Raw genomic sequence first — 22,835 nt, 5'->3', positions numbered from 1 at the left:
GGAAAATAAATCAATGCTTACCAAATGAATCAAAGATTTTACTGTGAATATCGAAGAGGTTGAAGTTGATGTCAATGTGAAAGAAACTAAGTAAAATTATTTACCCTAGCCCACTTTGCTAAATAATTTAAGAGTTGAAGAACATAGATATTTGTAAAGGGTGTTTTGGTCATCTAGTATCCCACGAAGACCATGGTCAAGGGGTATGTAATCAGTAAGTAAACACTGAAGGGTATATCTCAAATATTGACCAAAACTTGAAAGTTAATGTTTAAATTACCGAAAGTTAAAAATAGAAGGTCTCCATGGTCCAAGAATATGAAGCTTGAATTATTCAATGATCTCTCTATTTTTGTTCAAAAAACGCCTTCTCTCTATTCTTCTCTGACCTCTCCTTTGAAGCAAACGTGTAACAATATTCTTTTCTCAGAGGCATCTTTCTTTGAACCTCCATTGAAGAAATGAGTCTCTACTTTGTTCTTCTACTTCTTCAACATAGCTTCATGGATCCATGAATCCAAAGAGACTTCTTTGTAGGAGAATCCATCGAAAGAAGATGGAGAAATCCAATGGTCACAATCAATTCTGGTTTGTTATCTTCACTTCAATCGTTTTCTTCATATTCATGTTGTACTTCAATTCTTCTACTTTAATAGATAACAAGAACATGGTCATGTCTTCCATGAATGATCATGCTTACTCTGGGTCAATCATGTCACCAGAGTCGAATTCGATGCTTGTTATAGAAAATGGAGACCAACCCATTAGTCGAATACCTGTAAACCACAATGGGTTGGAACTTTTTGATAGATTCAATGTTAATGAAGATCGGGATGAACCTGTTATGCCTACAGAGAATGGGTCCAAACCTGATGGTCAGGGGGAATCTTCTGATCGATTAATAGAGCCAGTTATGGAGAAAGGGGTGGAAAATGTTAATCAATTAGATGCTCAAAAGGATGAGTCCAAACCCGTTAACAAACAGCATCATACGGAGAAGAAGAATGGAGATGAACCCATTAATGAATTATCTGTTATGTATAGAAGGGAAGAACATGTCAATCCATCAACTGTTGAGAATAATGGAGCAGAGCCAATTAAGGAACCCATGAACCAATCATCGAGTAGGGAGAGCATGCTTGATACCGTTGACACATTAACAGTCGAAAACAATGAGGCTGAACGTGAGTCTGATCCATGCACGGGTAAGTATATTTATGTTCATGATCTCCCAAGCCGATTCAACGATGACATGATCAAGGAGTGTCGGACCCTTAGTCTATGGAACGACATGTGCCATTACTTGTTGAACATGGGCCTTGGTCCACAGATCAGGAACTCGCAAGGGGTCTTCCCTAGTAGGGGTTGGTTTGCTACAGACCAATTTACATTGGAAATTATTTTCAATAACAGGATGAAACAATACAAGTGTTTGACGAAGAACTCGTCCTTGGCTTCAGCAATATTTGTACCGTACTATGCAGGTTTTGACGTCGCACGCTACCTCTGGGGGTTTAACGCATCAATGCGAGATGCTACTTCTCTTGATCTTGTCAAATGGCTTGTAGCGAGACCCGAATGGAAAGTTTTGGAGGGAAGAGATCATTTCTTAGTTGCGGGAAGAATCACATGGGACTTCAGGAGGTTGACAGATAAGGATTCAGATTGGGGTAACAATCTTTTGTCCTTGCCCGAAGCGAAGAACATGTCCATGTTGGTTATCGAGTCGAGTCCTTGGCACAGTAATGACTTTGCGATACCATACCCAACATACTTCCATCCTTCAACAGATAATGAGGTATTCCAATGGCAGAACAGGATGAGGAGACAAAAGAAGCGTTATTTATTTTCTTTCGCGGGTGCCCCACGTCCTAGCATTAAGGGTTCAATTCGAAATAAGATCATTGACCAGTGTCGGGCATCAAGGAAGAAATGCAAGTTGTTGGAATGCAACAAAGGAGCAAACAAATGCAATAATCCAACTAATGTGATGAAGTTGTTTCAAAATTCTGTCTTCTGTTTACAGCCTTCGGGGGATTCCTTCACTCGGAGGTCTGCGTTTGATTCTATATTGGCTGGGTGTATACCGGTCTTTTTCCATCCAGGGTCTGCTTATGTTCAATATACGTGGCACTTACCACAGAATTATACCAAATACTCCGTACTTATATCTGAAGACGACATAAGAGATGGGAAGGTTAATATAGAATCGAGGCTGCGTCGGATATCTAGGGAGGAAGTGAGGGCTATGCGAGAGGAGGTTATAAGTCTGATTCCTAGGCTGATATATGCAGATCCAAGATCAAGATTGGAGACCCTTGAAGATGCATTTGATATAGCTGTTAAAGGAGTGATTGAGAGGGTGAATGGAGTTAGAGAAGGGAGGATTCCTGCTGTGGTCTATGATGAAGAGAACTATTGGAAGTATAGTTTGTTTGACACAGTAGGGAAACATGAATGGGATCATTTCTTTTATAGACCAAGGAATGCAATCTCTTAGTAGGAAAAAAGGGTTGTAAACTCTTTGTAGGAATAAAGAAAAACAAAGGAAGAAAACCATACCCAGATGTAGATGTAAAGAGGACTAAACCAAGCAAAAGTGGCTGTTTTTTCACTTTATGCAAAATTTTACTTTCTTCAGTCATAAATTAGTTTGGTGAGCTTGCAGACATGAAAGACTCGTTTCATATTTATCAGTTAACAATGGTACCCTTTTTTTCTTTTTAGGAGAATAGTAACTGAAAGGTGAATGCAAACTGAATTGTTTGTAATGGAAGCTAAAGATTTATAGAGTAATTGACATAAGCTTCACTAACATGGCTCTATAAAGAATTCAATGACTGCACAAAGTTCATACTGCCACCCCAAATAGTTAAGGAAGGAAAAGTTAATGAAGATTATGATGACAAGGAACACTATGCAAAACATAAGCAATTCTAGGAAATGAGCTTCAAACTGGTTTTTAATCTACTGTGATTATTTTTAATCCCACCCAAATCGGTAAAACTAACATAAAAATCACAAGTTCTTTTTTGGTGCTTGACTAGACAAACTGCATTGCAATATGCCAAACTATTAGTTTTAATTTGCCATGAAAATATCTCACCAACAGTTAAAATACTTCTTCACTTTTCTCTAAAGCAATAGCTAATTCCTATTGTTTTTTTCCCTTAATGGTGCACTCTAATGGCTGTTTTTGAACTGTCCTGGCACAGGGACAATGGTTTGAAAGGGTTGAAACCAAACTATATTTTATGAGATATACGTAGAGCCAGAAAGAGAATACTAAGGCACTAAACAGGTTGAGTTGAATCCAACATTTAGCAGCCAAGCAAGGATATGATCTGTTCTAGGTTAAATCTGACGAGTTAAAGTCTATCAAAGAATCCCACCCTCCCAAAATTTACCATCAAAATCAATCTCTTCTTTAGAGGCACATTTGGTAACAATGTGGTATTTCAGGTTCCCTATTTTGCCTCCACTCGGCATGCATGCACAGGTCTGGATCATGAATCAAGTGTGAAACTCCCACTAGATGACCCCTACCTATTAGGGCCATAATAAGCGAATTAGATGCACCCACGCACAATCCACGGCATATAGACCAACACAACGGTTAGCATTTTCTCCGGTACATCAAACTTTATTTACCATAAAGAAACTTGGAATAAAAATGGGATATAGTATTGGGACAAGCAAAGAACCAATTGCAACTATTGGGGTGCATTCACACCCATGCCCTTTTCTCTAACACAATCAAATTAAAACAGGCCCAATGTTACAATAATACAGCCATGTTAGCTGAACTGACAAGAGAGGTGCCTATGAATAAAAGTTACAGTATTCTCTTCCATACATACAATATGAGACTTGTTTGGTATACTCTAAAAAAAAGGGGGTCACCATCACAACCTGTAAAAGCATTTAGAGAGCCCGGCAAAGGTAAAGATCACTAAATTGATATAAGGGATTTTCCAGCACATGCACAATTGGTAAATACCAATGCGGATAACCAATTGACTCCAGTCTATGAATGGCAGGTTGGGGTAGCAGCTAAAAGAACTTGACCATACCGCGACCCTCTGCACTGAGCTTTGTCGCTTGAAGTTGCTTCTTCTTTGGAGCTTTCAACTGTTGCAGCTTCTTATTCATCTGCAATTGAACGTCAATTAGCTCTATTGACCTTGTTCTCACAACTTATTCAAAAATAGCATGAGATTCAATATGGATTCTTTTGTAAAGGATGCAAGGGCTGGTGTTTTTCAAAAGAATCTATAGCCAATCATTATTTTCCCGGGGAAAAGTATGCAAGCTCCCTGATCTGAAGCAAGGGGCTTAGCCCACCCACCTACCAATCAATGAGTTGTACCATATATAAAAGTATGTCCAAGATGTTTCATTCAGAGTTTTCCCAAGTATTTTTATTATGATTGAAGCTTTGTATACTCTTAAACCCAAGACAGAGAGTCAGCATTTTGATGCATCCACATGATGTTAACATTTACCAATACAGTCTATACCTCACACACAAACTTGATAGTGACACCAAGTGTTCATGAGTTAATTTATATTTCATGTGTACACTAGGTTTTTTTTTATCAAGTAAAAAATTCTAAGAGAAATCAAATATACTCTAGTATATTTCATGTGTATTCTAGTTTATGGACCCAAAGATACCAACTTCGATAATCCACACACACACACACACATCACACAATTCTAATTTTCCTAATCCCATGAAATTGGAAAATCTAGACAATACAATAGTTGCTTTGTGTCAACTTTCCATATGGTTAGCAATGTCAAGATAAACTAGTTTTTGGTCAAGATGATCATCATAGAGAGAAAAACTCACCATACTAAAGGAGTGCAAATGGGCAGTAAGAACAGGAAGTTAGTATAGGTCAACACATTCAAACTTGCAATATGAATGATTTTTGGATCATTGACAGACAACAATTTGGATTGGGTCATTTCATAATTGATAATTTAAGCTTTAAGATGTTGATTGAAAAATAATTTATAGTATTTGACATTGTAATTATAGTATCTAAGGACTGACGATACCTGGTTTCTATTTTTTATGTTTATGACATTTTACACTAAAAAAAGAAGGGTGAAAAAAAGAATGTGTCAAAGCAAATCATTCCAGCTACTATGATGCTGAATTTTTTTCCTCTGTAGCTAGAAAACAAACCTTTAGTCGGCGCTGATCCTGTACAACTTGTTTCGCTCGTGCTCTAATTTCTTCTGGGTCTATCTTTGACTGGGGACGCACCAAGAAATCCAATGGCAGGGCTTCAGGCCTAGTAGTATGTTGCCTGGAAGATGATTGGCCAGACTTCCGTTCCCTATATTGCAGTCAAAGAGAAATCAGAAAGCAGATTCGTTGAGGGTATCACATATTAAACATGCTAGTTAATTGACCCTGAGGATGGTAAAACAGATTCACTCTGCCACAACATCTTACTGTGAAAATTCAGCTAAATCAAGATCGTCATCTCTAGATTCGAGTCCAGAAGCTTTGGTCACAGGCCTAAAAAAACAATAACCCACAAGAGGAAAGAATATTAAAATAGAAAACGAAAATAATAATGAGGTGAGGCAAAGTAGTTTAGATTTAACAACTGCAAATAGCTAAATGCGTACTTTTTCATTGAAGGTCTCCGATAGGGAAGTCTTTCCTCATCAATGCCTCGCATGTCCTCAAACCGGGTGCTCTTGTTGAATATAGGTCGACTCTGCATACATATCCACTTATATTATCAGGATCTTATCCCAACCATTTGCAGTGGGCTTCTGCCCCCTTATAGTTACAAATACAACCATGATTTAATAGAGTATCAAATACAAAATGAGTGGAAATAGAACTAGTTCTTATTTATATAGATGCGGAATTTTGGTGTGATAGATTTCATAGTTAGATTTAATCATTGACTAGCATGGTCAGCACCATCCGTTCAACCAATTAGCACCATACCAGTATACCACTGGTAAACTATGTCTTACAATCCACCAGATAGGTACTGTATATTACCTCAGAGAAAGAAACATGTGGGAAAAGGTATTGCACTAGTCATGGTTTAAGAAAATGCACATAATCTGTTTATAAAGATAACTAACACCCCAATCCCGTTAAATTATTTGTCAAATAGTGCACTCCTATATAACACCCATTTAACTACTTGTGTCAAGTCTTTTTTAAATAACAGCAATTGCAAACATTATTTAGCATAACATTTTAAAAATAATGGTTTAAAATTGAGAACGATATACCTTTATTTAAATAACAGCCACTGCAACAAGGTTACATCCATTAAACTTTAAAAAATAAAAAATAATAAATAAATGAATTTCTAGTTAAGGTGTTAATTTTGTTATATATATCATTTTATTAAATAAGAAGGAAGTCAAGAAGACCTCCTAATTACAAAGCATAAAGTCATTAGCAAACCTGGATCCAAACACATAAGATTACATTTAAACAAGAAATCATCAACATTACTAGTCCTTTTAAGAGAACAAGTAATTGATATTTAGCCCTCTTGGTGTTCTTGTCTCATTGAGATTTTGCCTAAGAGCAGAGCTGGATGAAACTTATAGAGAGTGATTTCAACTCCAACAAGTCCCCTCTACCTAAAAGAAAATGTTTGAAAAGTTTTCAACCTTTCAACAGTTAAGGTGTCATTTAACTTCACTTTCATTTCCATTTTTAACATGCTTTTTTAAATTTTATTGGACATGAACAATGAGCACCACCATCGCAACATAACATAAGACTGTTAAAACAACTGCTACACCGCATTATGGACCCTTTTAAACATTAGGACTAATTTCCAACTTGTACGGTTCGTACCCATTTATCAACCAAATCCTTTGCAAGCTTTTTGTTGGCTGTGGTCTCCTCATCAGTTCTTGACAAAAACATAATAACCTACAAAAGAGAGAAATACATTAGTTTTCCCATACATTACTAAAAAAGGTTGAAATGCAACCTTTCATTTCGTAAGGGAAACCCAGACCTTTCCCAGACCGCTCTTCTTAAGTTGCTCCCTCCTATCATATTGCTCTAGATCGATCGGGAACTGCATAACAAAGGAAGCATATCATGTTCTAAGTGTTCAAGCTTGTTAAGACCAAAACATTATTACTTGAAACCAGAGAATGAAATGAAAAAGACCATTGCACATACATCAGTCAATATCTTCAGCACGGCAGTTCGGATATTTATGTTGGGTAAGCTTCCATCTGGTAGGGGTTCGAGCCAATTCTTCAAAAGGGTTAGTACTCCATGATCTAAGAATTCCAGTTGAAGCTGTTTCCTGCAAGAAGAGCAGATAAAGTGGGCAAGAAGGAATCACTAAATACGAATGTATCAAAAAACATAAACATCTAAAGGATCCAGATAACAAGGAACCATCTTACTTTGAGAGAACCTCGGTTAGAAGTGGCAGTTTCTTTAGTTTATTAATGGCAGGCTTAGACTGTCTATTCAGTTCTGCGTCTTCTTCAGCTGTAACTTCAAGCTCCGCCATAAGATGCTCAACGAGCAAAGCAATTTCAGCAGCACTTTTCTCACTTTTCTTCTTTTTCTTACCCGACTTGAAAAGCTGATTGATTTCATCATCCTCTTCACCCTCCTCTGCCTGACAGAATCAAACAATAAACTTGAAAAACTAACAATAACTTCTGAACAATCAATTAAAGTGTAGTACCAAAAGCAGCATAAAATATCAAGTGTACCCTATAAATTGGACACAAAACTCAACTCCCACATTAACACAAAAACAATAGAGCAAAAGTTTACACATTTTATATCCTATTAAACCAAGAGCACGAGACATAATGGAAAGAAAGGTTCTTTGCTAACCTGAGGAGCATCCCCAACAGAGCCAGCTTCGTTATCACTGCCATACTGGCCAGCAGGATCCACTCCAGTATCATCTATGAAGTTATCATCGTCCAAATTCCTGACACCCTCTTGATCATCCTATATCATATATATTAGAAAAATGAAACAGTCTTAATGTTAGCGTCGAAAGTTCGTAAATTTCCTAAAAACAACTCGATTCTACAAAGCCGAACAAATCAAACTTACCCATCAAAAATATCTAACACAAACATCCTTATAAAGTCACCAATTAAGATTCTTGCTGTGGTTTTAGGCCTTGGAGATAATTAAAAAAAATTGACTTTTTTTGGGGGAAAAAAATCAATCTTTCAGAAACTGAATATTTGTAGAATATAAATCAATACCTCTGAATCTTCCCCAGCAATTGTATCCCACAACTCTTTCATCTCAGGATCACCTCCATTATCACTGGCTCGTCCAGAATTCCCACCTTTTGAGCTCAATTTCGATCCTTTACCAACCTTCCAATCCGATTTCGACTTCTTTTCCTTCTTCCAACTGCCACCTTCCTTTGAACCCTTCCTCTTATGTGACGAGGGCTCAGGCTCATTGTCCGAATCATCCCTCAGAAAAGCCGGCTCATCATCATTAAAATCCTCTCCAACATCATAATCTGGTGTGCCCTCCTTCCCACTTTTCTTTATAAGTCTCTTCCTTGGCTTAGCTTTCGATCCTGAATCCAAATCATGGACTGGTGTAGGCGATCTCTCTCGTCTCCAATCTTCTTCATCTGGATCTTCTGCTTCCAGGGATGCTTCTCCATCGGATGGCATGTCGTCGAAGTCCATCAATGGCTCACCATCTTCATCGAGAGACCTGCAATTATAAAAATAAACTCTCAGAAACCCTTTTTTCAACAAAATAAAATCCCAAATTTGTTCGATTTGAGGAATCTGAAAGTGCTTACCGATCGTTTTCGTATCCCATGTCTGGCTCTGCTGTTGTTGCTGTTGAAGGATGAAAAATCGAGAAAAAACGGGGTTTTTGGGCACAAATAAAACCCTAGAAATCGAATTTTTCTGAATCTGAAAATATAAAAGCCGAGTTATAAATGTAATAAAAAGCCCTGAATCCGAATCTATCAGAAATAAGTCGAAGGCCCACTTGGGCCGTGGACTATTTTGGACTATTGAAGAGGATAAGGTTTTTTTCTTTTCTTTTTTGAGTTGGACACCCTCATCTTTTTAATAAATACTTGAGATACCCATATTTTTTCAAACTGCCCCTTGATCTCTGTCTTCTTTGAGAGACTAATGGAAATAACCAACATGCCTTCGCTTTCAACCTGTAGTCCTGCAGCAATTAAAAGAGCAATGATATTACCACATCGTTATATTATTAAAAAATCACCATAAATGGTTTTATTATCTGGTGTGATTTTATGATAAAAATACTTACCATGTTTATTTATAGGAAAAATTACTTAAAGGACACTTGTAGAAGTATTTCATATAAATAGTCATTAAGTTTTGCACGATAGTTTGATAGGTCATTTAGTAAAATAAATCTTTCTTAATGGTCCCTCGTTATTGGCAAACTCACCGCTTTTTTATTTACTATCGAATTCACCACTTTTTATCACTGTAGACCTCGACACTTTTTTTATTTAGTGTTGAGATTACAATTTTTACTATCGAGCTCACCGCTATTTACTGTTGAGTTTTTCCGACTAATATCTATGGAAAGATCGACTAAAAAGTTGAGATAATGACTTGTTTAGATAATTTTTAACCCAAAAGAACCCTTCTTGGTCAATTTTCATCTAAAAACTAAGATAAAAAAGTGAAAAAATACTAACTTTTTACAAACATCTTCAAAATGTTTGAAAAAATCCTTAAAAATGATTTCTTCTTCTTTCTTAAATCCTTTATGATGAAATGACGTCTTTGAAAGTCAATTGGGATGTAAAAAATCTAAATTTTGGATGAAAACGATGAGTTCAAATGGTCAGGACATTCAATTGTGAGAAATGTTGGTGATGAGGTTCATGGACCATTTAAAAAGAAAAAGTTTACTAAATATCCTGCTAAAGTACCGTAAAAAACTTAGGAACCATTTAGAAAGAAACTAAATGGTTAACATCCACCCCCGTCTCTCAATCCTTTTCGAATCAAGTAACGAAAATGGTTGCTTCAAAATACTTCCTCACTACCAATTTTTACTAGTCCTTCATCTCTACTAGAGTCATTAGTAAATTGCATTCGAAGTGGTTATATTTATTTTAAAAGCGTTGGACTTCAAAGTAGTTTTCTAAAGTTCTAATTTTTTATTGACTCACTCGCTAATCTCACAAAATAATATCTATATTATAAGCAGAAAAGACTTCAGCACTCAATAAGAATGAATTGTGTGGGTAACAGGTCCCTATTAGAATCAACCCTCAAATCCCAATTAAAAATACTCATAAACAATAGTTAATGTTAACTGTATTTAACTAAGATGCAAGCTTGGTATGTTCGTTTAAAGGTATGTGAGTGTTGATGAACCCCTTCACCTACTAATTAATAACCACTAAATCCTAACAAGATACTCAATATTAGATCAAATTGCAGAAAAACCTAAGTTTAAAGCTAATTATGGCTGAATTAAAACACATCCGGATCTAACAACTTAGCAAACTTAAACTGGGATATATGACCATTTTGAAAATTGAATTTAACTGATTTTCCTTCTTTCATACTTGAAATCAAGAAATCTTTCACGATAAATCTCGGAAAATCAAGTAAAATTGAATGTTTATGAAGATATTTGGACCAAATTAGATCAATTGTTCGTTGTTTTCTCCATAAGAAACTAAGATTGCAAAGGGCTTATAGCATGTTAGGGTTGGATTGATGAGAGAGATCTAGAACTCTGAGAGACGAATTTAGAAAACGTATCGGCCGACCATATACACCCAAAATGCAATTGAGTCCACAATGGCACCCACTTTTTGAGACATCTACACCCACTTAGTAGTTACACCCTTGGAATTTATAACGAAATTGTCAATATACCTACATGGTATATGCAGCAACCAAACATGTTTTCGTCAGTTACGCTAAAACTTCTTCCTTACAATGTCGTTATCCCACAGAGAACTTCATCTTCGGCTAAGAGTTACTTTGAACCTTGCAAGGTGTCAAACTTAATAATGGGAAAAAATGATAGAAAAATTAGGATAAATGATAGAAATTGATTTAGATTAGCATTAAAACTCTAATGTACAACATTTGAATACTTAAAAACATTGACAAATATTTTTAGAAAGTATTATTAACAAGAACTTGTTGATAATGCGTTAAATCTATACAAAAAAAAATTTGTTTGCTTATGTTGACGCTAAAAGGTCAACATGTGTTAAACCATGTCGACAAGACACGAGCGACATGGAATAAGTCATGTCAGATGTGTCCTTTCGACATATTTTTTGTACATAAAAATCATGTGTCGACAAGACACAAGCAACACAGCTTAATCAATGTCAATAGGACTCGGACAACATGGCTTAAGTCATGTCAGACGAGTCTTGTTGACACAAAAATTTTCTGCAAAACATAAAATACGAAAACGAAGATCGATAAATGCATGGAAAGATAAAAGTTTTATCTACAACTTTTGAACTATCATATTCGTTGTAATTATGGTCCTTTGATTGTGTTGTTTTCTTTTTAGATTGAGTTTTTGGGAATCATTCATTTGAGTTCAAACCGATGAAATAATTAATGAGAAAATTTAAAAATAGAAGGAGATTTCAATAGTAATCATCTTTCATTGTCGCAATCCATTGAAATAATGGTTTTTAGATCCTTTTGAACCCTAGAATCAATAGAAAGTGGAAGAACTAAGAGGAGTTATCTTCATCTTCTCCAATGGCATGAGAAAAAAATTAGGATTTTAGATTTCAAATGTTGAGTTATTATGATGGGTCCGAAGGCTAATACAAATGGGACCCATTAGTCATTTTTTTAAGTGGGTGTAAATGTCTCAAAAAGTGGTTGACAATATCACGATGCAACATAAAAGTAAAATTACATATAAGTTATGTTCGAATGAGGTTAGTTGATGGACCTAGCTCCCAAATACGATGAAATTTTCAATTATCAGAAGAGCCGTGTTAAATTTTTTGACTTAAAAAAACAGACTTACTCAAATACACTCAGCTGACATGGAATGTGTGTATAACCATAGTTTTTTTTTTCCAGAGCTATTCATCGTAAACTTGGATTTGTGTAAGAAAGTTTAATTACGCAAAAATCATGATTTTTTAGGAAAAACCACTTAAAGGACCTTGATAGAGGGATTTCTTTCTAAATAATCCCTAAGTTTGGGCGGTAGTTTGATAGTTCATTTAGTGGATCTTTTTATTTTTATTTATTAATGGTCCCTCATTATTGTCGAGCTCATTATCTTTATTTATTGCCAAGTTCTTTTTATTGTTGAATTCGACAATTTTTAAAAAAATGTCTAACTCAACAATAAAAATTGGTGAACTCGACGTTGGTTAAATCCACCCAATTTTATTTTTTGAATTTTTTGGACTAAAATACATGGAAATAACAACTAAAATCTTGGCATAACAACTTAGATAGTGATTTCAAACCAAAAGAATATCCTTGATCGATTTTTGTCAAAAAATGGTTTTAAAAAAAAATGAAAAAAAAAAAAATCTAATATTTTACGTACATCTTAAAAATATTAGAAAAATCCATTGAAAATGGTTTCTTCTTCATTCTCAAATCCTTTATGTCGGAATGTGATTGGGATGTCAAAAATCTAACTTTTGTAGATGAAACAGCGAGTTCGAACAATTAGGGTGCATTTTATGTTTCAATTGTGAGAGATGTGGGAGTTGAGGTTGAAAGACTAATTAGAAATATTTTTTTACTAAATAAATTATCAATAGAATCCCTAAAACTTAGTGATCAATTAGAAAGAAATCCCTCCGCCACGTTGTTTAAGTATTCTCTTTCTTCTTTATTTTTATATTTTTAAACACATGTGCATTTGCACATGCCTCCAACTAGCATATTTAATGAGAAAGAATTTATCCGACAATGTCACCGTTGCATTTTTTTTCTTTTAAAAATACCCTTGGAGTTTCGACAAGTCCAAGGGAACCTTACTTTATAAACTTTGTCATTCAACAAACCTTGGAATAGGGATCATGTCATAAAATTCAATCAGATGCGATTAATTTGTTACTTAACAGACCTTGGAGTGGATCGTAAACACATTAATTTGTGGCATCAAAGTCAAGTTATGATACCCAAGGGTTATAAATGAAAAAAATCTAACAACTTTGAAAAAAAAGAAGAAGAGAGAGTTAATTTTCACCATTGATTTTTTGTTTTAAATTTAGGAGTCTAATAGCCACAAAATTTCAACACCGTCGATCAAGCTCAAAAAATATATTGTTGAGAATTTTCTTCTTCTTTTAAATCTGATTCTTTCCATGAAATCTAGAATTCTATGGTGTTGTATTGTCAATTTTATAATCCATGTGGGATTAACATACATTAATAAGATTTGAAATCTTACCAAACTAGTCTTGCTAGTTTGATGATAAAGTAAGGTTTATTAACAAATTTGAATGAAAAAACAAAAATGAGTAAAATAAAGTAGTGCATTAATTGACACATGACATAAAATGCAACTTTTTTCCTATTCTTTGGGAGGAGTCTCTCTCGTAAACCTTGTTAGCAATTCTGAATACGACAAAAATTCGATTCATGAAAAATCTGAGTTCTATTCAATTTTGGATTGCAAAAATCCGGCTATATGATAATGATGGTGATGGTAGTAATGATGGTGGTGGATATAATGAGGACATTGAGTTTATTGTTCCATTGATTTTTAAAAAAAGGCCAAAGTCAAGGGACAAATTATCAATTTGAAAAATTAAGATGTAATTTCAAATAAATGTAAAGAGTCATGTCATTATTTTTTTTAAAGATAAAAATGACCTTTGTCACACAAAAATGTGGATTCTTCCAAAATTTTGAAGCATAGCCACTTCAAAGTCGATATGTGTTATATGTAATAACTTACAAGTTTACACTTTACAACATACAACAAGTTACAGTAACATTTTTTTCTACAAGTTTTATAAAGATTTGTAAAAATCGTAAAAAACGTGTTTTATTCTTTTCAATCTTAAAATTCGTGAAATTATTCAAAATAGTTCAATAATTTGAAGAAAAATACTTTCATTAAAAAAAATAAAAAATTCATGAATTTTTCAAAAATTAAACGAGTGATTGCTAACAAGGGTTATAACCACAACATCTCAACTTCACGTGGGTCCCACCCTCATGTTTATTGCCCTCTCTATGTTTTTGTTCTTTCTCTCTTTCTTCTTTAAATTTGGTTCTCTTCACATAAAAGTTAAAAACCTTCGCACCAACTTTCCTAAACTCTGGAACTAATGATGTTAAAACTCGTGGACCACTCCCTTGACACATCATCACTCTCCGTTATCATTTGAATTCAAACTTTTTTGCCTACGATAAGAAGAAGACGGCGTCAATGTCTTATTTTGTGAGATTGGATTTACTTACACCTATGCCCTTTCTCGAGACCAAAAACAATCTTTTATCTCAACCAAGTTCACCACCAAAGATCTCGAGGTGACATGTGCACACTTGGGAAGATCCTATATTTATTTTTTTGGCTGATACAATAGATATTAATCAAAAAAATCGAAAAACATTGTTGACTTTTTGAGATAACTAATATTGTTTTAAATTCGAAGATATTGAGATAAACGGAGTCATTAATCAAACCAATATGACAATTTCATTTGAGGAATTGAACACGTAAAATATTTATTATTATAATGAAGGAAGTGGAGAGTAGAACATTCTCAACACCAAATTCATTTTATTATTTTTAGAATTCTAAAATGTCTTTGCAATTAATTTTTATTTACTATTATAATGAGAAAAGGGTGAACACGTTACTTAATTTTTTAAATTACAAAAATACTTTTACATTACATTTAATTGCACATGGCACATAAAAGATAACTATACCCTTATAAGAAAGGCGTACTAGATTTTACAAATCATGTGCACGTGCACGTACCACATAAAAATAGTACTTAATGTAAAATCATGATATTTGTCGAACATTGAAATCAAAACAACAATGCAAATGGTTCTTCTTGGAAAGTTGACAAGTGAACTACTCAAGACATGTGGTTTTGTGCAATTTTTGAGTAGTTGGTTTTATATTGATTTGGTCACCAGCTTTCTTATACCTTTACGTAAATTTCTTAAATTTGCATCACCCCTCCGACATACGCCGCCGTCATATGTCCCCAGACATAGTATCTGTCATAGGTATACACACCTGCACATGTTTATGGAGATGTACAATTGTATATCCCAAAGAAAATCTATGATTTTAACTCATGTCATATCAAGGACTGTATGTTAGAGGGGGTATCAAAAAATCGTGACTCAAAAATAAAACCAACATTAATTCCTCTAATTTTATCTATAATAAGCAAAATCGCAGTTATCATTTCTCGTTGGTAGCTTATTTATATTAAAAAATAAAAAATAAAAATTCAAAACTCCATTACCATCCAAAATAAATAATTGTAACTAGAAGAAATTACTGAACTACTCCATAGTTTAATCAAAATTACAATAATCCTTTTTTATTAATTTCGTGTTTATGTCCCAAACCGAAGCTTTGGCAAACATATCCGGATTCCCCGTTGACATGCCAAACTGCCAACCCATTTTACGAGGCGGTTCTTAAGAGTCTTCCACGTGGCGGCTATCTAATTGGCTTGGGTTATAAGTGGATCACATGAAGTGAGGAACGGGTCTTGCTTCATGGTGGTTTAGGTGACTGGTTGTAGCCCGAACCATAATGGATTTTACTGGTTGGGCCGGTTATAGATGTCACAAGTATAAAACCCGGGGTTTATGGTTTAAGAAAAAAAGAGGTGGTTTTCAGAGGGTTTTGAAAAGAGAGAGAGAGAAATTAAAGCGTGCAAGAACGAATTCTGGTCCCAATTGAAATCTATTCGAATTATACGGAAATTCTTCGATCTTTTACTTTCCAGAATCTCGTAATTTCAGGCACCGATTTTTTCTCCGAACGGAAAATTTGGTAAATCCGACCGGGAATTGATCTTCAGAAGGTGAGACGAACGAATTTGTCAAATTTTTTTTTTTTAAATGTGAATTTCTCTACTTTGAAGGATTTGTTAAAAAATTTCGGATTTTTTTCCTGGATGTTATCTTTTAGACAATTTGCTCTTTTTGTTAAAAAAATAATTCATTGTAGATTATTTATTTATTTTTGTATTTTTTCTTGTTGAGAGATAGATTATTATAAGTTTTGATCCGAATTTCGGTTGAGATTTCGATATTTCGTCTTGATTTTTTTTTAATGATCCCATTTGTTTAGTCTTTATCTCAATTGTTTGAATTTCGTGTTGTTTGATCTCCCTTTGAAGATCTTGAGATCTGAAATTCATTTTCATTTCTCTTTATGGAATTTTCAGAGGAGATGCCATAGATTGTATTTTGTTTCCCTGTTAGATTTACCACGATCTAAAGATTTCTGGTTCGAGTGTACACAGATTTTAGTGAAGATTTTTTTTTTCTCTTTGAATCTTGAGATCCCATGGTTATGGTTATTTCGTTCAATCTGAATAAATTTTACAATAATACGTAAGATCTGTGAAGATAATTATGCGGAGATAACTTTCTATATTTCCATCATCTGGCACAATTTTTTGATTACTTTGATTTTCAGTATTCGGTCTTTCAATTCATTGGAATCCTTTCTAGAATCCTCAATTTTTATAATTAATCTCCAGTTAATGTGGATCTGTAAGAAAACATGGAATTTTCCTCTAGTTCTTAAGTTTTATCATATTGAACAAGTTATCGTCTCAAATCTGCATCTTTTTCATCTCCTCCCCCATTCCCCAGTCATTTTTAGTACATTTAGATAAAATGTTTTTTTTTTTTTTTTTTGCTCTAGAAACTCAGTTTCGTTTAATTTCTGCTTCTTAAGGGCAGAATTCCGTTTAGTTTCGTTCGTCCTCTTTTTTTTTTCTGACGCCCCCCTCTGAATTACGCCCACATCACAGAACCGTAGATCATTTGCCTTGGGATACGCAGACCATAAAAAAATTTATTGTGTATCCTGAGGCAAATGATCTACGGCTCTGTGATGGAAGTGTGGGTTAGAGGGGGGCGTCAGATTATCATGACTCATCTTTGTTTTATCTCCATTGCTCAATCCTTTTTTTTTGACAGGGTTTCATTCTAAGGATCTGCAAGCTGGACTTTGCATTGAGATATGTGCTGAGTTATTTTGGTATGTGTTTCTGAGATATGGTGTTGCAAAGAAGGATAAATTACGGATTTGATGGTTACCAGGTTCCTTCAATTCCCCGATCTTCCAGATCAGCTAGGGTAAATATTTGTTATCTTTAGTTGATGATCCTGTTTTCTTTGTTAACTGGAACACTCGCCTAATGTTCTCATTATTTCCTAATGGTTATAGGGAAGACGCTTGTTTAAAAAGAAAGTTGAGCACAATCATATGTCTGCGTTTGAACTGTTGGCTACCGTAGCCGGAAACATATTGCAAGAAAGTGAAAGTTGTCATGCTGATAGCAATGCATCGGCTGGAGGATCTCAACATGCCTTTTTGAAAGATACCACTCAACAAGAACAACAAAACAAAGAGAAACTGTCAAAAGTCGAACATTGTAATCCAGGAAGGTGTGACGAGAGTGTCGTGGGCTCACAAGGGTTCAGCCAAAATGCTCTGCTGGATGCACATTTAGAACTCACTTCCATGGTAGCTAATTCAGATTCCTCAGCGAAGGTTGGTTGTGCTGAGTTTGTGATTGAGAAAAACAGGAATGAATTTAGAAAGTTCCCAGGCAGAGTGGAGGATGGCTCTCTTGGCTATGGGGATTCTTGCAAAGGAAAAATAGTGGATGAAATTGAGAGACAGTTTGAGTCTGAAAGACAAAAGATCAGTAGCACCGTAAATGGAACAGTACCGGATACTTGCAGTTCAGAGTATCCAATGGAATTGGATACTAAACCCCCTGCACTAGTTAGCTCAGACAGTAGTGTTGAGCTACCTATGTGTAGGGATCACATTCCTCGTAATTTTTTTCCTGGATTCCAGGATGATTTAAATATAACTAGTAAAGATGATGACGAAAACTCTTCTCGGTTCACTAAACCTAGCACCGTAGCTATCAAGGCCTCTAGGCCACCGTCTCGTATTGGAGACCGGAGAATAAGGAAGCTATTGGCATCAAAATATTGGAAAGTAGCTCCGACATTGAAGGGCGAGGAACTTTCTAATACTGGTAATATGCTTTATTCTTGTGGGAGTATTAATTTTTTTTTATCAGGATTTTATACTAAATTAGAAAGAAAGTGAATGAAGCTTTTATGGAATTTCATCTTTATGTTCTTGTGATTGTTTTTTCCAGATTTGAGGCCTGTTTTCCGCAATAGGAAATACTGTTTCACCCGCCAAAGGTCTCAAAGGATCTCTCCCCTTAAGAGGAGGAAACTGTTCGAGCATAGCTCAAGATCGACATCAGAAGGAGGGATTAGTAGGGAGGCTGTTTCTAATTTTCCTAATAGGTGTATCAATGGAAATTCAACTTGTTCAGGTCTATTTCTACACCCGTACCCCACCTTCCTCACCCCCCCCCCCCTCATCATCCAAATTTTGCTAAGTATTCCTATCCCATTTGTGAAGCAGGCCGGAGATCATCTTCAGTTGCTGGTCAAGAATCATCCTCCCAATCGAGGGATTCTCATGGTAGGAGATCCGTCAATAGTGTGGTGTATCTTTTTTACTTCTTTTACTCGGTTGGATTCTGACATAGGATAAATGCTTAAACACACTGTTTTTTTTTTTCTTTACTCAGTAAAGCTAAGTATTAAGTCATTAAGGGTACCAGAACTCTTTATTGAGATTCCTGAATCCGCAACTGTTGGTTCACTGAAGGTATATATAATCTTCCCCTTTTCTCATATCATGTGTTGGTTAACATATTACATATTGCAGTCAGACAGTAACAAAGTGCCTTAGATTGGAGGAAAAAAAATCAAGGTGGATTTATTAAGGAGAGTCTGCACATATTATTCATGATGATTTATGACTTTCAGTTTATGTACTAAAAAAAGGAGTTACGGTCTCTGAGTTGTTACTGGATCTCTAATTGTCTATTTATTTTGTATTTGATTTGTTCTGTAGAGGACAGTAATGGAGGCTGTGAATGATATACTAGGAGGAGGACTATGTGTTGGTGTTATTCTTCAGGGAAAGAAGGTTAGGGATGACAACAAATCTCTACTGCAGACAGGAATTTCTCGTGATGATAAATTGGATACTCTGAATTTTACGCTGGAGCCCAACACTACTCCTGCTCCACAACCTCTGTGCCACGAAGATTCTCCATGTTTGGTTCCTTGCCACAAATCTCAGCCATTAGCCAGGTGACACAAATACTGCTCAATCTTCTAATAGGTCTCATTTTTTGGAGTAGGATAAGAGTTTTTCAAGAAGCTTGCTTGTCAACGGGTGGAACTTTCTTTCGAATTAACTTTCTTTCGATCTGTCACCAGGTACCATACCACTCCTGACTTAGATCCAGGGGCAACTGATACTTCCCCATACCCTCCTGTTAACAACGTGGGCGGTTTTATTGAAAGTGATCACGATTCGGTTCCCTCTCCTGACATAGCAGCAGACAGAACCACACCAGATTCCAGAGCACTGGTTGCCTTTCCAGAGAACATGGAAGCACTGGCTGTGGTTCCTTACCACAGGAAATCTAAGAGATCTGAACTTGTTCAAAGGCGAATCAGGAGACCTTTCTCTGTCTCTGAAGTAGAAGCACTTGTTCAAGCAGTTGAGAAGCTTGGAACAGGAAGGTATGTGACGATTCCTACCACACCACCCCTAGTTTAACCTAATCCCTTGGCCTTCTTTTATAAGAAAAGAATATTTTCTGGTATGTGTGATTGCGGTATATAGAAGCTTATCACACTACTTATTCTGCAGGTGGCGTGATGTCAAACTACGTGCTTTTGATAATGCAAAGCATCGAACTTATGTGGACTTGAAGGTAGGTTTTTTTGGGGGGAGGGCCTCTTCTATTGGACTTTAGGCTACTTGAGTTTTATTTTTTCATTTTTCATACTTTTCCTAAAGGTCTCTAAGAGAGAAAATTGGATTTTTGTTGGATTCATTTTAGCAGTATTGATAGGTTGTACTTACACTACACTTATGCCACCGCAGTCCATTCAGTAAAGGTCAAATTACTAAGACACTCCCACCAAAACTGCCTAAAAGACCCCTGGCTTTTAGCTGACTTGGTTTTCCAAGTTTCTCTCTTTTAATGGGGATGTTAATATCATTATATGTTCGTTCTTCGTCATTCCTTGTTATAGTTTGGTCCATAAGATTAAAAAAAAAAAAAAAACTTGGAATCAGAGGTCTGCTTCAATAGAATTGAAGCAAGCCACTTTTTGGATCTCGACCTGTATGCCAAAGCCAAACTATTGTAACCAAATTGAAGGTACCTTTTGGGTCACATTTTTGTGTGACTCTTTGACGAGCTTATGATGGTCCTCATATGGTGGGGTATTGGGGGATGTGCAGGATAAGTGGAAAACATTGGTCCACACAGCGAGAATCTCACCTCAGCAAAGGAGGGGAGAACCAGTTCCTCAGGAGCTCTTGGACAGGGTCTTATCTGCCCACAGTTACTGGTCTCAACAGCAGGCCAAACAACAGGTCAAGCAGAAGACCGAGATGTGCCTTGTTCTCGATACTTGTTAAAGAGGATATAGCACAAGTGCATGACTAGAGGAAGGCTCTGATTATTATTCTGTAAAGAAGTATTGACAACAAGTAGTAACAAAAGTAAGTTGTGTATTATTCTCACACTTAACCATATGATTCTTAGCTGGCGTTTTATTCTCCAACTGGAGAGGTTGGCTCTTGTAAATGATGACAGAATAAGAGCGTGCTAATGGAATCGGTATATGACACTGAAAACAGCCGCATTTTTTTTTCTTCTTCCCTTTTGATTCAATTTATTCTTCTTAGAATATGTCAAATAGATGAGTAGAAAATGAAAGTTAAAGAAACTTTTGGGTGTATTTATCAGGTGCAGTGTGTAATTTTTTATATTGGTTGGTTGGTTTAATGTTTGATGATAAACATTTATGCTTCATTATTTTTCGTTTGAATTTCATTTTTCATTGGTTTTTTAATATTTTATTTTTATGAGTAAGCTGGAATTGAAACCTGCAACGAAATATCAAACCAACTGATATATGGATCTTTAATAACCCCAGTGGATCCCCCACCAATATAGCACACGTGGGGTGGGCCACAGGTAAGGACATTAGTTCGGCCCAACTTTTAAGCTCCATTGGACGATTAATCGCCATGGCAATCTTCTCTAATTCCACACCGAATCCTACGTAAATCATCAAAGAATTGTGCATAGTTGGTGCGTCATTAGCAAAAGTTGGTGTGGCAATAGTAGCTCTCTTAATAAGTCAACGTTTCTTTTATCTTTTCCGGATGGCTTGTTAGGGTCAAACATCAACGTGGTTAGTAGAGAGGCACGCACGTGTAAGCACCGAGGTAGTGTTGAAAAGATTGAAACGTGACCAAATTTTTCGTTGAAATGGACCAATTCGTCCTTGTCTGCGCAACAATATCGCTGAACAGCATTGACTGCTGGTAGGGGTTGTTGCCTTGTAATGGTCTTGTACGTAAAGTCATATATTGTTCCTAGGTTTGGGAAGTTTATCTGAAATGAATATACTTAAGGGTAATCATGTAATTCTATATTGGGTTACGTTATTACGACCCTTTTGCGACACACCTTTTTGTCTTATATGGACAAAAATATTTGGAATGGGCTGATTTTTTGTGAGGATGATTTCTATGATGAGGGGATCATCCTGGCAAAAAATCATCCCATTCCAAAACTTCTAGACCGTCCGATTTTTGTTGAAAAATTATAGACCGTTCAATTTTTGTAAATTAATTTTGATGGGGTTAGAAGTTTTGGAATGGGATGATTTTTTGCCAGGATGATCCCCTCACCATAGAGATCATCCTCACAAAAAATCAATCCATTCCAAACATTTTTGCCCATATAAGACAAAAAGGTGTGTCGCAAAGGGGGTCGTAATAACGCGACCCTTCTATATTCATGTGAAATAATTTTCTTAATGTTGTACTTAGACCAAGCCAACACTTTATCGAACAAAATCCATCATAATTAACAACCAATCGGTGCCTTGTAAGTTGTAACATTGCTGTATTTAAGTAGGAAGCATCATCAGCAACTTTCCTTCTTGTTTACTCAATAATATCATTAGTCAATATCGACTTTTATTACTTTTGAGTGTTGGCATCAACTACAGTGGATGTGTAGGGTCATTTATGATGGTTATCTACATAGTGTCATGTACGTGTCGTCAGTCTGCTCGAGCCAGAGACGACTTAGGAAGCCATGTACGTATGTGTCCCTGTATATCTATCATTATAAATGAGCCTTTTGTGTTAGACTTGGGCCCACCATTTAGGCCCGAAATGGTTAGGTTCAATTTTCATTCTCTCTTCTTCGAATCCTAAAGAGAAAAACTTAAATATCTTAGGGAACGAATAAAAAGTTATGGAAGGCGTTGGCTAGTACTAAGCCAAGCGTCGTGAGCAAGCACATGCTTAAGAGGCATCATATCTTACTTAGAGAATAATGATTTTTTAACGCCCAGCTCTAAAATCATAGATTCTTTTCTTAGGATACACAATTACACATATTTATCGATATATACATTTGTGTGTCCCAAGAAAATAATTTACGTAATTCTAGCACATGCCGCATCAGCAGTGTATGGGGGTGTGC

The 22,835-nt window shown here is 35.7% G+C and overlaps 3 protein-coding genes across 3 annotated transcripts; 2 read left to right on the top strand and 1 right to left on the bottom strand.

The window, feature by feature from the left end:
- Positions 1 to 349: 349 nt before the first annotated feature.
- LOC147395231 (xyloglucan galactosyltransferase KATAMARI1 homolog) lies at positions 350 to 2,682 on the top strand. Its single transcript, XM_086450433.1, has one exon. It carries the CDS (start codon positions 512 to 514, stop codon positions 2,498 to 2,500), a length of 1,989 nt encoding a protein of 662 aa, XP_086306559.1. The 5' UTR covers positions 350 to 511; the 3' UTR covers positions 2,501 to 2,682.
- Positions 2,683 to 3,642: 960 nt separating this feature from the next.
- LOC147395230 (protein IWS1 homolog 1-like) lies at positions 3,643 to 8,976 on the bottom strand. The gene is made up of 11 exons (XM_086450434.1): positions 8,820 to 8,976; positions 8,257 to 8,728; positions 7,871 to 7,990; positions 7,426 to 7,646; positions 7,193 to 7,322; positions 7,023 to 7,085; positions 6,857 to 6,934; positions 5,650 to 5,741; positions 5,471 to 5,536; positions 5,198 to 5,351; positions 3,643 to 4,152 (listed from the first exon to the last, which is right to left on the bottom strand). The coding sequence occupies exons 1-11, from the start codon at positions 8,837 to 8,839 to the stop codon at positions 4,054 to 4,056; spliced, it is 1,515 nt and encodes a 504-aa protein (XP_086306560.1). The 5' UTR covers positions 8,840 to 8,976; the 3' UTR covers positions 3,643 to 4,053.
- Positions 8,977 to 15,827: 6,851 nt separating this feature from the next.
- Positions 15,828 to 21,069, top strand: LOC147395229 (telomere repeat-binding protein 3-like). Its single transcript, XM_086450839.1, has 10 exons — positions 15,828 to 16,049; positions 17,179 to 17,337; positions 17,429 to 18,254; positions 18,381 to 18,566; positions 18,659 to 18,718; positions 18,828 to 18,907; positions 19,157 to 19,398; positions 19,528 to 19,836; positions 19,967 to 20,030; positions 20,567 to 21,069. The coding sequence occupies exons 2-10, from the start codon at positions 17,257 to 17,259 to the stop codon at positions 20,744 to 20,746; spliced, it is 2,028 nt and encodes a 675-aa protein (XP_086306965.1). The 5' UTR covers positions 15,828 to 16,049; positions 17,179 to 17,256; the 3' UTR covers positions 20,747 to 21,069.
- The last annotated feature ends 1,766 nt before the right edge of the window (positions 21,070 to 22,835 follow it).

The sequence above is a fragment of the Akebia trifoliata genome, chromosome 8, assembly GCF_017979445.1.
Source record: "Akebia trifoliata isolate Shusen 1 chromosome 8, ASM1797944v1, whole genome shotgun sequence".
NCBI lineage: Eukaryota > Viridiplantae > Streptophyta > Magnoliopsida > Ranunculales > Lardizabalaceae > Akebia > Akebia trifoliata.
This window is presented reverse-complemented; position numbering and strand designations above follow the sequence as displayed.